This window comes from Colius striatus, chromosome 7 (genome assembly GCF_028858725.1).
Source record: "Colius striatus isolate bColStr4 chromosome 7, bColStr4.1.hap1, whole genome shotgun sequence".
NCBI classification, from domain to species: domain Eukaryota; kingdom Metazoa; phylum Chordata; class Aves; order Coliiformes; family Coliidae; genus Colius; species Colius striatus.
Genome location: NC_084765.1, coordinates 4086131 through 4104953, shown reverse-complemented (window position 1 = coordinate 4104953; position 18823 = coordinate 4086131). Strand labels below are relative to the sequence as shown.

At 39.6% G+C, this 18823-nt stretch overlaps 2 protein-coding genes across 2 annotated transcripts in view; both read right to left on the bottom strand.

Annotated features, from left to right (window-relative positions):
• Positions 1 to 16370, bottom strand: part of SLC6A5 (solute carrier family 6 member 5) — a 49517-nt gene extending 33147 nt beyond the window's left edge. Inside the window, exon 1 of the mRNA XM_061999301.1 lies at positions 16331 to 16370. The gene's annotated coding sequence lies outside the window, so the exon portion shown is untranslated. The remainder of the gene's footprint in view (positions 1 to 16330) is intronic.
• Positions 16371 to 17587: 1217 nt separating this feature from the next.
• PRMT3 (protein arginine methyltransferase 3) overlaps positions 17588 to 18823 on the bottom strand; it is a 52578-nt gene continuing 51342 nt past the window's right edge. The window contains exon 16 of the mRNA XM_061999303.1: positions 17588 to 18238. Within this exon, the coding sequence (XP_061855287.1) occupies positions 18129 to 18238 (110 nt within the window). The 3' untranslated portion in view covers positions 17588 to 18128. The remainder of the gene's footprint in view (positions 18239 to 18823) is intronic.

The window sequence follows — 18823 nt, the reverse complement described above, 5'->3', positions numbered from 1 at the left end:
CCACGCCTCATACGACACACTTTCCTGCCTTTACACCGCATTCGTGCCGTGCATCAGCGAAAATAAACCAAACCAAGTCACGACAGGAGCAAGTGATGACATCTCTCCCCAAACACCCTCAAAGACACCCACGCAAGCTCCCAGATCGGCACTAAAACCCCTCGTCCTGGCTACTTTATGACTGGGTTAAGCCTTGCAGCTACTGATCTTAAATGTCTCCTTCTCACTGGAAAGTTCGCCTAAAAGTGATGCAAGAAACTTCCCTCTCTTCCCCTCCTGTTTTCTCCGGGACTTCCAGCCGCAGCCTTTGCAGCTTCCCCGACTGTCATGCGCTAAAAGTCACGACTTGTCCCGAGGTCCTCACTTAGGAGAGGAAATCAGCTTTCGTCTAGCAATTCACACAGAACATCAATCCATGCACCTGGAGAGAGGTCCCTTTCTTCCCTTCTCTCCTTGGTCTCACCCTGGTTTGGTTTTGGCTCAGAGCCTTCTGACAAGTCCAGAGAAAACCGCTTTGGAGGAAGATCTCCACAGGAGACGGCCATTTCAACTCACTTCTGCCTAAAAGCTAAAAGGCAAATACAGTGGTAAGGTGGAGGAAGGGAGTGAAAACCTCGGGGAATGCCTTTAAATGCCCAGTTCAAACTGCGATTGAATAGCATTTTTGTTCGAAGTGATGAGATTCGGGAGCCGTTAAACGTTAGTTGTGACACGCACCTACTCCACCCGTACCGCTCACTTGCAGTCAAACCCAGGGGCAGATCAGACCCAGGGGCAGGTGACACCGTGAATTCGGTCCCCAGTAAGCGGGAGGAGCTCCATCTGCAGCTCAGTACAGTCGCATTTGCAGGTGCCACCAGTTCTCTGCAAAGCGAACCCCGAACTGCTCCCTCGTCAATAAGCCTGTCCTCACCCAGGGCTGAGCAATCTTGCAGACAAATTTAACTTCTGAGTAATGCGGAAATGTTAATATGGGTGTAAAAAAAGAAAGAATATGGCTTTTCTTAGACCCGATCACCATTTAAAAGCATTATTACGATTTGACTACAGCAATATAAAATCCAAAGTGGAGAACTATCGTATTCAGACAGCTGGGTTGGCAGTCACATCTTGCAAAGTGATACTTCACCTTCATTTTCTTGTGTTTCCCTTTTCATTCTATCTATACACACGCATCTTTGCAGCCTTAATTCAACTGCCTGTTTTCCTTGTGCAGAGAGCATGGATTCTTTCTTAAAACAAAGACTCCCCTTATCAGGCTTCGGTATTTTGCCCCTCTCAGTTAATTATGTCCCAATAACAAAGAGACTGTAAAGTCTTTCAAGTGATAATTACCTGTTATTTTTCTCCCGTGAAATGCCTCAGTCTCATCCCGCTATTTATTAGCTCCACTGTACACTTTCTGACGAGCTTGCTTCCGATTGCCCAAACCCGTATAACATTGGATGGCCCTGGGATTTTCAGACAACTGTCAAAGCCTGGTATCCTCACTGTGAAAAGGAGACAGTTCCCCCAGAGATTTAACTCCTTCCGTGGAAACCACTGTAAAAAACAGAGAATTAAGAGGGATCAGGTGGGGGGAAAACAGAAGCATCTGGAGCAAATTTCTGCACTACTGGCCAAGCATTTATGCTCCTAACAGCTATTTAACCCATACATACATGTTTCTTCATTTGTCCAGACATTTGCCTTAACCACAGGGCATAATCTCAATACGGAGAGTAATCACCACAGGTTTTAACCTCTCACTTTGCAATAGGACAGGGCTTAAAAAAAACTGCACACAGTTAATGATGAATGATAAGTAGATGCTATTTAGAGCTCTGAATATATTTCCACTATTTATTTGTGTGCGATCAAGTCAAGGATTTTTTTTTCTGGCATCACAGTAAGATGCAAACTAAGCCCAGTCATTGAACTCAACACTTCTCCCTATTCAGTTAATGGCCCTGTTCTTACATTGAAAGCAAGATAAAAATACATGTTTTTTAATTAGTGGTGCTCAGAAGTGGATTCAGAAAAGTAATTTCTTCTAACTGCACATAGTCAGTAGGGCTAGCACAGAGAAATAAGCCTGCTTCAATCCATGCTGGCTGTGTGCAGGGAAAGCTGCAGAAACAACACATAAAGGAGCTCTTTGTAGAGCAATCCCAGTGCTCTGGATGCTGTCAACCAGGTCGATGCATCTCAGCCTTGGCAGAAAGCTAAGAGGTGTGATGGACAGTGGGTGTAGCAACCTTGGGCCAGAGTGGCAGGAACAGACACAGATTCTGTCTGTGAGAAGAGTGTGGCAGCAGCCTTGGTACCAGATAGGGCAGATCAAGGAGTCAGGGAGACGGAACCTCACATGGAGAGACATTGAACCCCAGCACATTTACAGGAGAGGTTCACCTTCAGAACGGTGCCTAAACCACCTGCAAAGTGGTTTTGCTTGTCAAGTGGGGAAGTTTTGGAGCACACACACTCATCAACTCAGCTAAATTTAAATATTTTATTAACATTAACAATCTAAACAACACTATCTGAAGAGAGCAATTCCCGTAACTGTGGTATCTTGGTTGCCTGTTACCACGTGAATGTGTCCCACTAAAGTCTGAACTCCTGATCAGAAATTTGGAAAGAAAATATCACAAATATCACAAAATAAGAGAAAGTTGATTTTCTAAGCAGAAGGCCTGGGAGGATGCCATGAACATCACACCAGAAAAGATATCCTTAATTTGATTAAACATGGATTCTAGCAGATAATCAGAGCATCTTATCACTCTTCACTCACTGGCTCACTGGTTTGGTCTCAAAAGTGAGTAAAAATGAAAAATCACAGCAAACTCCTCAGTGAGGGTTTGGGAGTTTGCCCAGGAGTCAACAATATTGACTATGTGGTCTCATATTTAGAAACAAACATAATGACTATACCAACGTAACTACTTCTTCAGTATTTCACAAGCAAAGTCATGATAGTAATTTAGATTTCTCATTGGAAATAAAAAAAGAAAGGTTTAAATGTTTCCTGTGGTCTCTCAAAGGAAGTCCTTGATTTGTGTCAACCAGAGTGCTTCATGGTTTTTTTTTTCCTCTTTCACTGTGAAAAGGCAAATCCCCCAACACACAGTGAATTGGGTATGGTGACTGTCATACAGAGATAACAAAACTGTGATCCCTCTGTCAGCATGAAAAATTCCCACACTTCATCTCGCAGAGTGCCAGCTGAAGCACCCATCTGTTCAGGGTTGATAAGTCAACCCTGTGTTGGGATGTAAGTCTAAATCTGAGTGGTTTGTCAGACATCTGTAGGAGCAGTGAACTTTTAAGGTCATAGTTTGAACCTAACTTCATTTTGTCTGGAGAATAAATGCTAGGGACAAAGTTTGAGCATCTCTCACTGGGACAGCCATTTGGAGGCCATTAGTAATGACTTCCTTTTCTGAAACAAAGTGGTCCCAGAACTTAGAACAGCTCTGTGGGAATATACTGGTGGAAATGCTTCACTGAATCTCATCCTCCTTAGCAGACTCCCAGTGTAAATCCAGACAGAGTCCCTATTCTTGGGTCTAAGCCTTGGATATGAGAGTGGGGTATGCCAACTCTTTGGCAGCTGGGAACTATCCTGTGGTTGAGGAGCAGAAGATGGGGATATATTACATAGCTACTTTTCAGCTCCATTACACCGTCAGATGGCTCAAAGGGGCTGGCATCACAGCAGAGAATCTGGCTTACAGCTTGTACTCATGTGGCTGTTATTCAAAGCCTTCTCAGCTGTTAGTCAAAGCTACATAATCCTATAATGTCTGCACTTCACTAAGCACAGATCTGTGCTCTATAATCCCACGGTGTTTTTTCTGGACATGCTGAACTGGACTTGAATTGTAGCACACCTTCAATGTCAATTCTGAAGAGACAACTCCAACACTATTGCAACAAAAAATTACATTACAAATCCTATTTATGCCCCAAGACAATCTGTGCATTACATTTAGGGTATTGGATTTAAAATGAAGACATTGAATTGCTTAAGAACAGTTAGAAAAAGCAAGAGAGCTTCTACATATTGGGTTTAAGCGTTCCCTTGAGTATAAATCTCCAAGTAATTAGGATGACAGCACTCTCGTAATATACAAGATTAATTGCTTAAATGACCAGTTTATTAATTCCTATGGTTCATCTTCTCAAATTTTGGTTAGCTTCAATACTGAGTTATAATCATATTTAATTCTTTTGTTATATGTAAAATTCAAGGTGATCCACTATCTATCTATAAAACTGAGGCCATACTTCACTGTCAAGACCATTTTCTTACTAAGCTTCCCAGCTCACTCCTATACTTGTCAGAGAAATGGTAAGAGACATGAAAAAAGATCACTAGAGGTATTTCTATAGCCAGTTTTTCACAAGTATCTTTTTCATTTCATCTTTCTTTACACTTTCCTACTAAAGCCACATTTACCTAGATGTTTCCTCATCATGTTGCAATGAATTTAACAACATACATAGCTAAATACCATCATTTCACTTCTGCACAAACGGGCCCAGCACAGACAGGCAGAGGCTGAAACTGGAGAAGGAAGGAACCTACCAAGGATGATGTGAGACTGGAGCTTAGCTCTGCCACAAGTCTCCCAGGTGGCCTGAGGAACATCACTTCAACTGAGAGAGTTTGAACGAACAGAAATCTCTGTTCTCTCTCCTCCTGCACAGCAAGGTCTTCTGAGGTTAGAACTGACTCCAAGGACTTAATAGTAGCTTAATATCCCTTTATGTGACCTCTGAGTAGAGAGTCTGATAGTCTGGGATAAAAGCATTTATGTAAGTAACTTTAAAAAGATTCATCCATCTTAATTTTAGGCTAATGCATGAATACAAAGTATTGTTATACTGGTAACCAGGTTTAAGGAATTAAACCCTCCCTACTTCTTCAGAAAACTTTATCTGAAGCCTTAACTGAAAGAAACATTGGTACAAAAACCTGTCTATAAGTCCTTATTACATATTTTCATAGTTTCTATAAATACGACACTGCAGTGTAACTATGCCATGATTAACCTATACCATGCTTTCCAAATTGCATCATACTGCTAGGAAACCTCCCTCAATACTTTAGCAATTTTCTTAGGTGCTTCTTCTTAGTCCCTTAGCATTAACTGTCTCCCTTTTAACCCAGCAATTCATTTATTTCTTGTCCATCAGAGAGAACAAGAGCTGATGTGGGTTTCTTGGCATTGTCCCTTCACTGTAGCACCCCACATTGACACCAGAGATGAATTCTATGTCCAGAAATAGCTGGCCATTATTAAGAAGCAATCTGAATCAAGGAAACCAGAGTACTCACAGCGGTAGAAAAAAAGGAAAAATCTAGTCCAGCAGACAATTCAGTCCTTAAAAATGTGCTTTAACTTACTGAGCCCTGAAGTGGTCAGGCACTTGAACTAGATACTCCTTGCAGGTCTCTTCCAACTGAAATAGGCTATTTTATTGTATCCTGAAGTCAGGTAGTGAATGATCTTGAGTTAAAAGCACAGGACAAAAAGAACTTCATAGGAGAACCTTAATAAAACCAGCACACACACTGCCCAAGGGCATATCAATGCATAGACCAGACCCTCAAGGCTTGGCAACCAGGAGTGGAAACACATACAGTGCAGTTTTTGCAGCTGGCAGAGCTGACACACCCCATTGCCTCCCTGAGCAACGGTTCACACAACTTGAGGCACTCTGGATTCAGCCAAAGTCCATCATTATTGCTCTACCCATTTCTGGAGAGAAAGGCAAATGTTTCCTTTCCTCTTCAGGAAAGGTTTGTGCTTTTCTTCAAGTTGCATCTAAACTTTCATCTCCCTTACTCTTCCCTATCTTAAGATAAATAACTTCAGTCTATTAATGTCTATTAGCAGTAAGGTTTTCTAGGTCTTGGCACACATTTGTTTATCCATACTCACCGCAACAGTTCCCTCTCCTCCTGAAGTATCATGTCCCAAGACACTTACACATCTCTGCTTACAAACATAACATTAAATGCAACTTCTAAAGCATTTAAAGATTGACAAGTGTGGTTAGAATTTAAACAGTGCTCAGTGGTTTTCAGCTAAGCCAGAAAGTTTAGAAAAAGAGAATCTTCAAAACAAAGCTTTACAATCAAACTATGTCATTACATGAACAAGTTCCACCTCTAAATTAATTCTTTTAGATATTTGTCTTTTAAAAATAGGTGTAGTAACACAAGTCAGAAAAGTAAAGTGTGTATCTTCAGTTTGAACTTAGCAGATTTATAAAGAAGTGAGTTCCTGGGTGTGGGGGCAATGGCAGCCGTATGCATTGCAGCTACCAGTTGAATATTATTGAAACATGCCAAATTACAACTCAAGTCTCACACATTTAAAGAAGAATTCTCCAATTGTATCAAAATGTTTGCCCTTGTTATTGCATTTTTCACTTCACAATAGCTATATATTATCAAGTTTCCTTTTTTTTCCTATGAGATTTTATTAAAATGGTAGAAGAATCTTGTTTGGTGCCATGTGTGTGACCAGCACCATTGGCTTGGAGTGCACTATGGTGATTGATTTAATCTTTCACATAGCTCTGCATATATGTTTTCCAGATGCTGTAAAAGCAAGATAATCATATTAATTGTGAAAGACAATAAAAAATACTCATAACCAGAATTTTTTAATATATATATATATATATGCTAGTTTTCAAAGTAGTTCTGATACTTCAATCCAAACTTTAGTGATTTTAATGGGAGAGACTCCTAACATCTGAATAAACAATTCAACTAAAAAGCACAATTTCATACACTTTTGTTCCATGAAAAAATGTGATGAAGGGTTTATGATTACTTCCAGTTCCACTTGCATAGTTTCTAAGGAAACGAGATATCACATCAAATTCTGCTTTGCTGGAGACTGCACATTAAGGACTTGAAGTCTGTAATCCAAAAAGCCACAGTTCTGCAGTAAGGGTATCTGAAAATGCCTCCATGCTGTGTGGTTCACTGAGTGACACCACAAAGCTTCTTTTCCTCTTTTTTCCCCTGTGGTTTTTTTTTGGTTAAGTGTTCTTTTCTGCTGCTTTGAGACCAACCCCTCAGTTCTCTTCAAATTGATTTTAAAATATATGTAATGACTTATTTGGTTTAATAATTCACTTTCCTGTTTCTACTGCGTTGTGACCATAAAGTCTTCAACAGGTGATAATCACATACCCCTTTAATTGTAACTGGGGAAAATGGATGGAAATGAGGTATTTAGTAAGCTGATATGCCTGGAAGAGACTTTTTGACCATTTGCTTTTGTGTTCCTTCACCATGGGTGTGGGATTTGGCCAGGTGAGGAGATAGAGGTGGGCTGACTCACACTGTCAGTCACCATTCCCCAATGAGGAAATGACCACGTGCCCATTCAAGGGTCTTGTATGGTATGGTGAGCAGGATGGTCAAAAACTGGAGACAGTTTGTGCCTGCACAGATGTATGCAATTTATCCACCTGGACAAACCAATTACTTCATGTCAGCATTCTCACCTCTTCTATCTGAGAGGAAATTCTTCAGAGCAGCCCTTGCTATTTTACAGGAATTGTTACAAAACAGACAACACGGAGACATTTTTGATCTAGAGGATGGCTCCTGTTTGCTTCTACCCAATTTGCTCATCTTGGAGCAACACATCATTACTCAGCTTTGAGCAATAACATTTAGACAGGCAAAATAAATTGGTTTTCATGTCTGGAGACTTTAACCTGGAAAGCTTCACAGAACTTGGCCAGACCTTCCCTTCTTCAACTTTCCGCTGGGACTGACAATTATTAGTGGTTTCACTTCAGATGTAGATGAATCAAGTCTGCTTGCTCTGTAGCAGACAGAGAGGCAAATTCCAGATATCACAAGCCCTAGTTCTGAAAAAAACCAAAGAACCCCCAGAGAAAGTGAAGGAGCATCCAAACACACACTTCAATGCAGTTTTGATCGAGACAATTAGAATTTGGGACCATGATACAGGGAAAAAAAGCCCAACTAAACCAAACCAGAAAGAAAATGAATGTGCAATCCAAGTAGGTGGAGCAGTATCAAAGTCCTGCAAGACAGAACCGTTTCTTCTGCAGAGATGATCTGGAAACTACCAGTAACTCATGTTATCAGCTGATAGTCAGCAGTGTTCAAACAGACCTGACCCAGGATCTCTTAATTTGTTTTTTCAGCCTGGCAAGACCACCAGGAACTGATGCAAAGCTCAGATTTCGTTACAACAGGCAAGAGTATCTGACATATACCTTCCCCTTGGACAGTCCCAGGCAACAGAGAGACACATGTATGCTCAGTACTTACTTTTGGTGTGATTATCACTGAATGTACTGAGCCTAAAAAGCTTGTATGTGGAGTCAGAACACTATTAACACTCACAGCAAGTTTTCACAGCCCTTTCAAATCCCACACAATCAGAACGAAGCAAGCTAGTGCAAACCACAGTCCAGAGGATGTACTACCAAAAAAATGTCACCTCTGTGGTCTACAGCCGGTCTTTCATCAGATCCACATATAACTCCCTGTAAAAATCCCACAGGTGACAGCTCATGCTCTACTTTCTGTTCCCATGCTACCAAGCATGACAAATAGCTTTGTAGTGGAAGCCGCAAGAGGCTGGCAGGGATCTTACTAACATTTACAAATATCTAAAGGGTGAGTGTCAGGAGGTTGGGACATCCCTTTTTTCTATAGCAGCTAGCAACAGGACAAGGGGTAATGGGATGAAGCTGGAACACAAAAAGTTCCACTTAAACGTAAGAAAAAACTATTTCCCTGTTCAGGTGAGGGAGCCCTGGCACAGGTTGCCCAGAGGGGTTGTGGAGTCTCCTTCCTTGGAGGTCTTTAAGACCTGCCTGGACATGCTCCTGTGCAACCTGATCTAGGTGACCCTGCTTCTGTAGGGGGCTTGGACTGGATGATCTCTAAAGGATCTTCCAACCCCTGCCATTCTATGATTCTATGAAATGTCAAACAAACAAATAAAAGGCTTGATTCTGGACCACTTTCCCTCCTCCCCCCAAAAAATGAAAGCTGTATATATCAAATAGTGTTAATGCAGACTGGGAAAGCCAAGTGAAAACCTGTATTTGTCCTCTTCCAAAGGATCAGTATCCTTCAGGGTTTTAAAAATATTGCTGGCAACAACAGAATTTGCTGAAAAACAGATTGACCTACTGAAAACAAGTTTTACAGTGCTGGTAATATATTAGCTAAGCATATTGACTAATGGGAACAACTTCCATTTTGCTCACAGTGCTATAACAAGATGTACTAACATATGAAATTCTTGAAACCATTGAAGCAGAGTGATCCCAGAGAACCAAAGGCAGAACTCAGAAACAACAACTGTGCTCTGGCAGGTATATGAAAGAGCAGCATTTTACCAAAACCTCATTAAACTCCCCTGTAAGTTTATTGAATGCTTTTTCCCAGCTCTGTAGACAATCAAGACAATTCCTTGCAAGGAATAAATCCATGTGCACAGAGAAACAATGAGACTGTCGTAACAGCTCAGCCGTTGCTTGTGCATTCCACTGACTGAAGCACAGGTTTCAGATGGCAGCTACAAAAGCAGACTACAGGATGGTCTCACAGTGTTGATTTTGCCAAGGTTTTCCTGTTGACAGCTCTCTTACCCACTTCCTTCAAATGATGATGTCTCAATTACTTCCAAAGTAATTAACTGTCATATGGATGAATAAGTCAGGCATGAAACATCTGATTGAAAAAAAGTAGTTGTGTGTGAGAAACATAAAATTCCATTAAGGGATGGGCTGAACCACAACCCTAACTCCATGGTATATTCTCTAGACAGGTTTTAAACTTGACCAAAATAATGGATTAAAAGGCAATTTGAAAGCCATGAAAAACCCCGATTTTACTACTACCTCTATAGCACATCATCTGTCTGTTTGGTTTTTGTTTGTTTATTTTTAATAGAGAAAGACAAGAAAGGGCAGTACACCTTTTAAATACTAAATACAGATAGAGGTATCCTGAAGAAATAATATTAAGGAAGTTTGTTTTAGAGAAAACAATCTTAAGCTATCATTAACTTAAGACACTACCAAAGGGCTTTCACTCAGGCTTTTCAGAAAGGCAAACTCTTGTAAAAAAATGACTCAGTTTCAGCAGAGCAATAAAGAAAAATTAAATCATTAGTCATGTAGGAAGTTTTTATTACAGCTGAATGGTTTGATAGTTAAGCAAAGAACTTGCCATTTTTAGCTCACCATCCTCTATCTCTGGCAACACTAACCTTCCTTGGCATGTGCATATTTCAGAGTAATCACTCTCCTGTTTTCCTCAACTGGCAGCATGTTCCCTGTTGCTCTTTGCTGTTGTTTTGCACGAGATCTTGGTTCATTCTAGGTGACAAGCAAAAAAGATTGAGACCACCTGACTCCAGCTACATTGCATAGTCCAGGGTCATTGCTGTTTGGTACTCTAATGGTGGTCAAAATTGCATGCAAACAAATTGCAAGAGCATTATTTCTCTCCCTGGGGACACCACATTTCTGTTATTCTCTAAGCTAAATCTATTTTGGTGTAGAGTCTACAGATTAATAGCTGAGTGCTCTAAACACACAATGCTTCCAAAACTACCATCAATATGTATACTAATACAAGGGAAGAGTCCAAAGTTCCCTACTTTTTATCTTCTCAGTGTAAGGCTTTGTATTAACTCACAAACAGTACAGCCCAGCTGTAGCAGCTGAGCTGCAGAGAAGTCCTCCTCCTCACATCCAATTTTCCAGTTGAGTAGACTTTGTTTCAAGAACATTCAGTGTTGTGACAGAAGTCAATATTATTAAGAAATTCCCTCTCTTCAGTGCTCTTCCCTTTGCATAACCCATCAGAAGGTTTAATCAAAGTTCAATTCTACTTACTGAATCCTACTTGTATTTCAGGCTTAATTACCAAAACCATCATTACTGACACTGGATCAACACTCCTTCAAGGGAGCTCTCTTTGTGATATTTGCCACCCAGGACCTGTATTTCTCTGGTTTGTCTCCCATCTGCTCACCTTGCTCTCCTGCCATTCCAGAGCTCTTTCTTTCATCCTGGCAGACTGCAACACTCAGGAAAATACCAGGCAGTAAAAGTTGGTTGACTTTTCCGATGAAAACTACTGCAAACAGTGGTGCTGGAGAATGATGGCACTGAAGAGCTAAGCAAATCTGTACTCAATTGTTTAGACAGTACTAGATGAACTCTATTGGTTTCAGAGAGATTTATTTCTTTAAAATCTAGCTCATATATACATGTATACACACACACACACACAGTGAGTAAGATCTGCTAAAGTGGAAAAAAATTAAGCCAGGTGCAATGATGCAGAGAGCAGCACACATAGCACAATTATACTCCATTAACATGGCACTGTGCCCATGAGATGGATTTACACCAGTTGAAGTTTCCCAAACGTGGCTATTTAAGTACTTGAATCACCCACATCCTTGTTACTCACTGCACACTATTATTGTTTACAGAGGTCATCTCTTCTAGTTAATACAACTCACTTTGGGAACTATATCCCTTATTTTGTGTACACCATAACAGAGATCAAGATGCTACTGTGCTAAGAAAAAAAACATGAGAAAATAGGTAGCTTCACCTGTCTCAAAGGAAAAAACGTGAAAAGTCTCTCAATCACCACATAAAGGAGGATTATTTTTTTTTTGGCATCTGCCAATTGAATCCAAGGAGAATAATTTTATTTGGGTTATAGCTCTCACTTGTGAAAGGCTTACTTCAGTTAGTTCGTTTTCCATGGGACATATTTGCTCTCACTTTGTTTCCACTGATGTTTTCAGTAGTACCCAAGTGGAAAATAGAATTAACATGTTGAGTAAGCTTTATTCCTCTTTAATTTGTTAGTGTTGTCATTAAGAGTATTTTGTTTTACTTTGTCTAATTGTTACAGGAGCGGTAACAAAATGTTATAAATCTGTTAAGTTGGTGGTTTTATGGTACAGTTTTTACATGGGGAGAATCTTTTTCATTTGCCATGGAGGAGACCAGAGTGGTGAAACCTAGAGCCATTAGTAAGCTAAAGAAATTGAGTACCACTCTTGTCATCCAGAAAGGGATATAAATGAAGTTTGTTTTTCCTTTGATATATGAGAATTAGCAAAGCAGATAAAAATTCAGAACCAGTTGGTAAACATCAGGGAACAGACTGCTACATACAGATTCACGTACTGAGAATGCACAAGCTTTTGACATGTTCTATCAACAACCTTCATTTCTACGTGCACAGTACCTCACTAGCAGTAAGGTTTCACCTTGGTCCTTCTGCTTTTGCTGAACAATGAAAAACGGTTTCTAACTGTTCAGCTAATTATCTATGTATGAATGGCACCAGGTCAAAAAACCACCTCAAACAGTGCTTAATCTTTTACTAAACTTGGAAAACTGAACCATCTTAAGGTTCCAGTCCAACTACATAAATGCAACTCAAACTGACTGCTTGTTCAACCTATTTAATCCCACAAGCCCTTCTGCAAATTTATCTGCAGTGGTTGTAATAGTAAATCTCAGCTTTTCTCTGTTCTTCTTTTCCTTCTGATGTATTAGAGTCATGTCTTTAAACTGGATGTCACTGTTTCAACAGCACCAACATCTGCCCATGTCTGCATAAACAGAATAGTATAAAACTCTATTGGGCATTTCTTTCAAGGTTTGCCTAGTAAGGGACGTGGCTAAGATTTTTTGGGATGCCTCTGAAAACAGCAGAAAATTGTATCCCCAAACTTGTTTTCTAAAACTAAAATAATCATCACTCTATAGTCTTCATCCCTTCCAGCCTTTCATTTCAATTCTTTGTCTTCCAACTTCCAGTAAGGGTGTGGGCTCATCCCACTTCTCCAGAAAGTCAGTCATAGCTAGGCTGTGGCATTTTACTAACCTTGGTAAATGAACACTTCTGCATTTTTTCTTCAAATAATTTAAACCAGGGACAGAAAGAGTCATTACTACAGGGAACTTCAGGCACTATTAAACAGATAGCAGAGAAACATCGGGGAAAGAAAAAAATCTTAACAACTTACTAGCAACCTACCTTTTTTAGTTAGCAATTATTATCTCCCAAAACAGCTTTCCAAAGCCTCTGTAGAGCTTTATCTATTTGAAGTTGAGGTGCTGCTTTCCTGTGGATCACAGAAGCTGCATGTATCTCATTACAGCACATCCCATAGGACAGAATTTAGGAGGTCAAACTAAGGCGCACATAGAAAAATCCTATTAGAGACCCCAGCATGATGCACACTGAAGGGACGTTCAGTAATGAGGGACCAGGAGCTTCCAAGTTTGACTGTCTTGCTCAACTGCTCTCTGATGGGCAGAACCAGGAAGGTAGTTTTACTGCTTAGCTAGTTAAACATTTAAGAGCACTGCAGAAGACAAGGAAGATTAAATAAGCAACAGATCACAAAAAGGAGGGAAACCTTGCAGTTTAGCACCTAAATAAGAAGTGGAGCTTTGAGGATCTGTACTATTTTCAGGTAGGGTTACTTAGCTTCAAGTACATAGAGTTTGGCCGCAAATTTGCAAGCAGAAGGCAAGTCAACCTTCAGTTTTATCTGAATATTCAAAGAACTTTTAAGAATCACTAGTCAATCTTAACACCTCTGACCTTGGGCTAAGTATAACGTAAATTACTTCAGCATGAATAAAGACTGACAATTGACAGTTGAGAATATTCCTTGCGGAAAAGGTTAACGACTTGATTAAACATTAACAACTGCTGTACATTCAGTGCTCTTCAGAACTCCTGAACTCCATTATTAAGCATGACAAAACCCACTTTCCCAACCAAAAAAAAGTCATTTGTAGTCATTTTTTTCTAAACTATTTCCCATTCAATAAAGTGTAGAAATAATTACGGGATATTAAAGATCATTCAATAGGACCATCATCTTGGTCATTAATCGACAAGTGTATTTTTCTATACAAATTTAGCTTAACTACAGATCACTGAGAAACACAATATGCATTTCTAAACAGTACCACTAGGATATGGCATTTTGGCAAAGCATGGGGCAAACTGCAAAATTTCAGTAATGCCTCCAGTATGACCACGTACATGAATATTTATGGCTGTACACAAGAGTATAAACACTGGAGCATAAACAGATACACCCTTCCATGACACTGCTCATATCTACCATGCAGATTCCTTGGTTTTGAAAAGGAAGAATCTTACCAATTAAATGTACAGTTGCCACCTACAATTTGAGGAAGGCAAACATTGGTCCTCTTGGAAAGCACACAGACAATAACCACCATCTATTTGTTTGCCCTTCAATGTGTGCCAGATTCATAAAATTAATTTATGAAGTGAATTAAGGGTCCTAAATATTGCTGATGCCAAATAAAAGGTTTTTACTTTATGCATGTGAAATCACACACCTTTAGCAAGGGATCATATCATTTCATATGATTTAATGCATCTGACCATTGAGCTGAAATCACCAGTCTTCACGGTTTTTTTTCTTCAATATCCTCCTAGATATGCATCATAGACCAAATCAGATTTTCTAGCATGCTTTAGCACTTCTCCATTAGCAACAGCAACTAATTCATATGTTTTAAGGCCTGCAACCACCCTTTGTCTCTAGGCATCTTACAGCATCTGCATCCTCTTTCTGCCATGCCTGCAAATCACACTCACTCCAGGCTGTATGCATTACTGAAGCAAAGCTTACACTTGTACACAGTTTGTTGTATCTCCCAGGAATAAACTGTACATTCAACATTTACAATGAGAGAAGGAGCAATCTAGGACTGGACAGACTCGAGTGAGTCTTCAGATAACAGGAAACTCTGGTCAAGGGAAATAAGGGAATAATGTCAGGGCACATTAGAAGAAATTCAAAACAACCAAACAAAAAACCCACAGTAGGGAAAAACCCAAAGGCCAGGGACAAGAGAGACATGCTCCAAAATACAGACAACAGCAAACAGCTCTGTGTTATCACATCAGACAAGAAACACGAGGGCAAGAGTAAATGGTATGAACAGGACAGTGGCCAGCAACCATCAGGGATCAGTGTCTTCGTGAAAACCCATCTGTATGTGCCTGCATGTGGGAGAGAGAGGGAGAAGACAGGCCTCAAATAGAGAGAGGCAGATAAATAAACACCTCATTTGAACTTCAAAACTAGTGAGGTCTATCCCATAAGATATATGTATCTGGTATTTTTTAGTCAGGAAAGAAAAAATAATTTGCTACTAAGATGATAAATACTGTGAGGCAGAACAGCTCTATTTGTATCAGCTGGCCTAACAAACAAGTCCTGCCAGATGATAAGTGAAATTCAGGATCTCTACAGTTAACTTTTTTCTTTCTCTGCTGAAAATAGGAACATATATTAAGGTAATAAACCCACAACTGAAAATCTGACTATCCCAGTTGTTAAAGTACATTTTAAAAGATACATGAAGGACTGACAAATGGCAGTTTCTACAACCACAATTGGACTGTATCAACGTAAAAGGAATTTAAAGAAGATGTGTAGGGAACAAATGGCCTTGGGCAGTACAGGGGTGGGTTAGAGTATTCTAACTCCAGGTCAAGAAATCATAGAAGTTGCAGACAGGTTTGAAGAAGGACTAGAAATTATTGGGACAAAGTACAACTCTGGTCATGCACCTCAACATGACCAAGCATCACCTTGACCAGCACCAACATATGGACCACAAACACCCAATACAGATACAGCTCCATGATCCTCCTAATCCTCTCTAGGAAGCAAATATCCAAGATAAGGATGATACTGTTTGCTTCTTCACAGCAGTGAGTTGTAGCTATTTCACCAAACATCAAATGTCTGCAAAAGTACTTGATGATGTGCAATCTGCATACAGCAGAGGCAGCTGGAAGATGAGCTGTTACAACCACAATTCACACTTGTGTGTTCAGTTGCTTCCAAACTCCAATGCTTTTATGCAATGACCCTCCCCAGGCTTTACATTAATTAAGGTCTTTTCAGGACATATTATTTCTGGTTAAATGATATCTGTTCCTCTTATCTTGATGCAGTTTGAGGGATTTTTTGAGTTTTCTTTGGTCTACCAGCTACCATTTCCCTTTATTTTTTTTTTTCATTTATAGTCCCCTGTTACTGAAGGCTACAAGACTCTGTACAGGCCTTTGCACTGCTCTCCCTTTGCATTCTTTTTCTTCCTTTCTCACCTTCTAAGTCTATGTTGATACAAAATCTGCAGTAGTATTGAAAAACTGAAGTTGGAAGTGACCATAAGCAGATCATCTAGTCTAACACTACTATCTCAAAGCATTACTTACACAAAGTTCACACAGTCAACTATGTATCAGATGAGGAAAATCAGATGCAGATTCTTCCAACTTCTGGTTGCCATAGTACTGAGAACAGTGCATGAGATTCCTGCTTAGTCTGTCAATATCCTGTATTTCTACAGCACCTTTTGGTAAAGAACAGAATTAGTAGTCCATTCCCTAACCTGCATATTTACTGTCTAATACCAGTAACTGTCACAAACTCCATTCATTAGTCCAATGCCAACTACTGGGATTTCATCTGCAAGGCCAACTTTTATAGAGTTGGAACAGTTTTTCAGATAACCATGCTCAAGTATTTTAATCATCAATGACTATCAATTTCTTTTCAAAGGGAATATGTGTCACCAAGTCACTCAGCACCTGAACTAAGTTGCACGTGTGAGCTGAGCTTTCGAACATTCAGATGTTAATGAGGATATTTAAGGATCTAAAGGTACTTTGATAGTTTTCACATAGAATCTCACCCCACCCTCCCCTAGGCCAAGGACATTATTTGGATGCAAATCAGTAAGCCACATGTTTCCACAAGAGAGGATAAAAGCAGTGTAAGATGAAATATAAATCCCCAAGTCTTACAGTTGAAAATACAGCTGCACTGTAGCAATTACCACTTCCCATTCAATGCCCACTTCACTACATGAAATCAACTGCTGTGTTGCAGGACAGTTTCAGCTTCTGGAACACAGTTTCCACTTTTCTGCCAAATTGTCATTACCACTGCTAACATTCTTCCCCAGTTTGAGGCAATGGAGTAGATAATTCACTCCATTACAAACTATCTAAAATTTGTTGAGCAGATTCCAAGGGAAATAATTTCCTTCTCACCTTAGTCCTTTAAAAAAAAGTCCTAACATCATTTTAACAGTAGTTCAGAGGTCACTGGCAAAATACTGTCATCTTTTCTTCTTGAAATGATTTCTGAAGCCACTTTGAACACAAATACACGTGTACAAGCACATAAACTGCATGGTGTCACACTTACTTCCCACTCTACTGCAGTTTGAGGTGTCTGAACATCAACACACATATGTTAATCCTTTACTGTTCACAGCAGGTTTCTGCAAAATCCACCATTTCAGCAACTGCTGCTACTTGTTCATAACATTTTTCCTAAAGCTGCTATTTCCATCCACCCATGCTCCAATAGGCTAGTACAGAAAAAAAATGTAAACACAAATAAATGAGTCATCACTGGACAGAAGAAATCTAGCTACACAGAAAATAAGGAAACTGTCAACCACATTACATAACATACTTGATTCATTTATTTAGATAAATGTAATTAAATGAGACACAACCTTTTATTCATAGAAATGTAATAAAAATAAAGTTTTTGTTGCTGCAATCCTGCAGTTGGGATATCACACTTATTCCCATTGGGATTTTCCAAGTGCTGCAGAGGTGCACTGGCACATAATTTAGCTACGTTTTTCCTAAAACCAACTAACTGCCCAAGGATATTTTGCCAGTCTTGACAGATTATGCTTATTGTTCCACTCAGCAACAGTTTCATTTGATTTTTCTTACCTAGCAGACTCATACAATACAAATCCTTCTTTCTGGCCTTCCTCACACCACGTTAAACACAGCACAGTCTGATGTTCTTGTCAGTTTCCATATCTCAGTGCAACAGCGTCCAAACAGCACTCTCTCAATTCTAGGTAAACTTCTCACATTCCCGTGTGTGTATACAAATCCAAGATGTTGGGTATTTATAACAGTTATCAACAGATAAATCTAACATTGAAATGGAACATTTCCCAAAGTTCTACACAGAGAATTTTCACTGAAGGCTGTAGGTCTGCTGCAGTTCCTTCATTGAAAACGTTATCAAGAGGGCTCGTGGATCCTTCCTGTTTTTGCGGACTGTTACCTTTCCACTCAGGGTCTCTCCTGCAAAATTAAAAAGGAAATTACTACATTTGCATTATCAAATCATGCACAGTTACCAGCAAAGATGCATTACAGACTCTTATATTGCATGAGAAGCTGTTTCCAATTAACTGGAATTAAACAAGTCTACAAAGATTTCCTCTCCTTTTCCAAAGCTAAGCAATGCTCTTGACAACATCTAAGTCACACTAACTGTAGTTAAAACTGGTGAGGTGTTGAGTTATGTCTGTCATTTCACTTCTCTGATAACACACCCAGAGACCTGACAGATCAATTATTTTACTTGTGACTGGGGAAAAACACGGTTCCTTGGAGATGTTAACCTCTTGGTATCTGGTTGCATTGGATTTGCACATCACTACTCAGCATTTCAAAAATGCCATTGTACTATTTCCTCCCCTTTCCCAAGCTTCTTTTCTCATGAAGTCATATATAACATATTTAAGTTCTTGAACATAGTTTTCCATCCATGAAATAAGCAAATGATTAGCAGGAATAATATACAAAAGTAAAATTGCTGTTCAGCAAACCTTCATATTGCATTATTCCTCTGCTGAGCTCTCTAATTGAAATGCATCACTACTA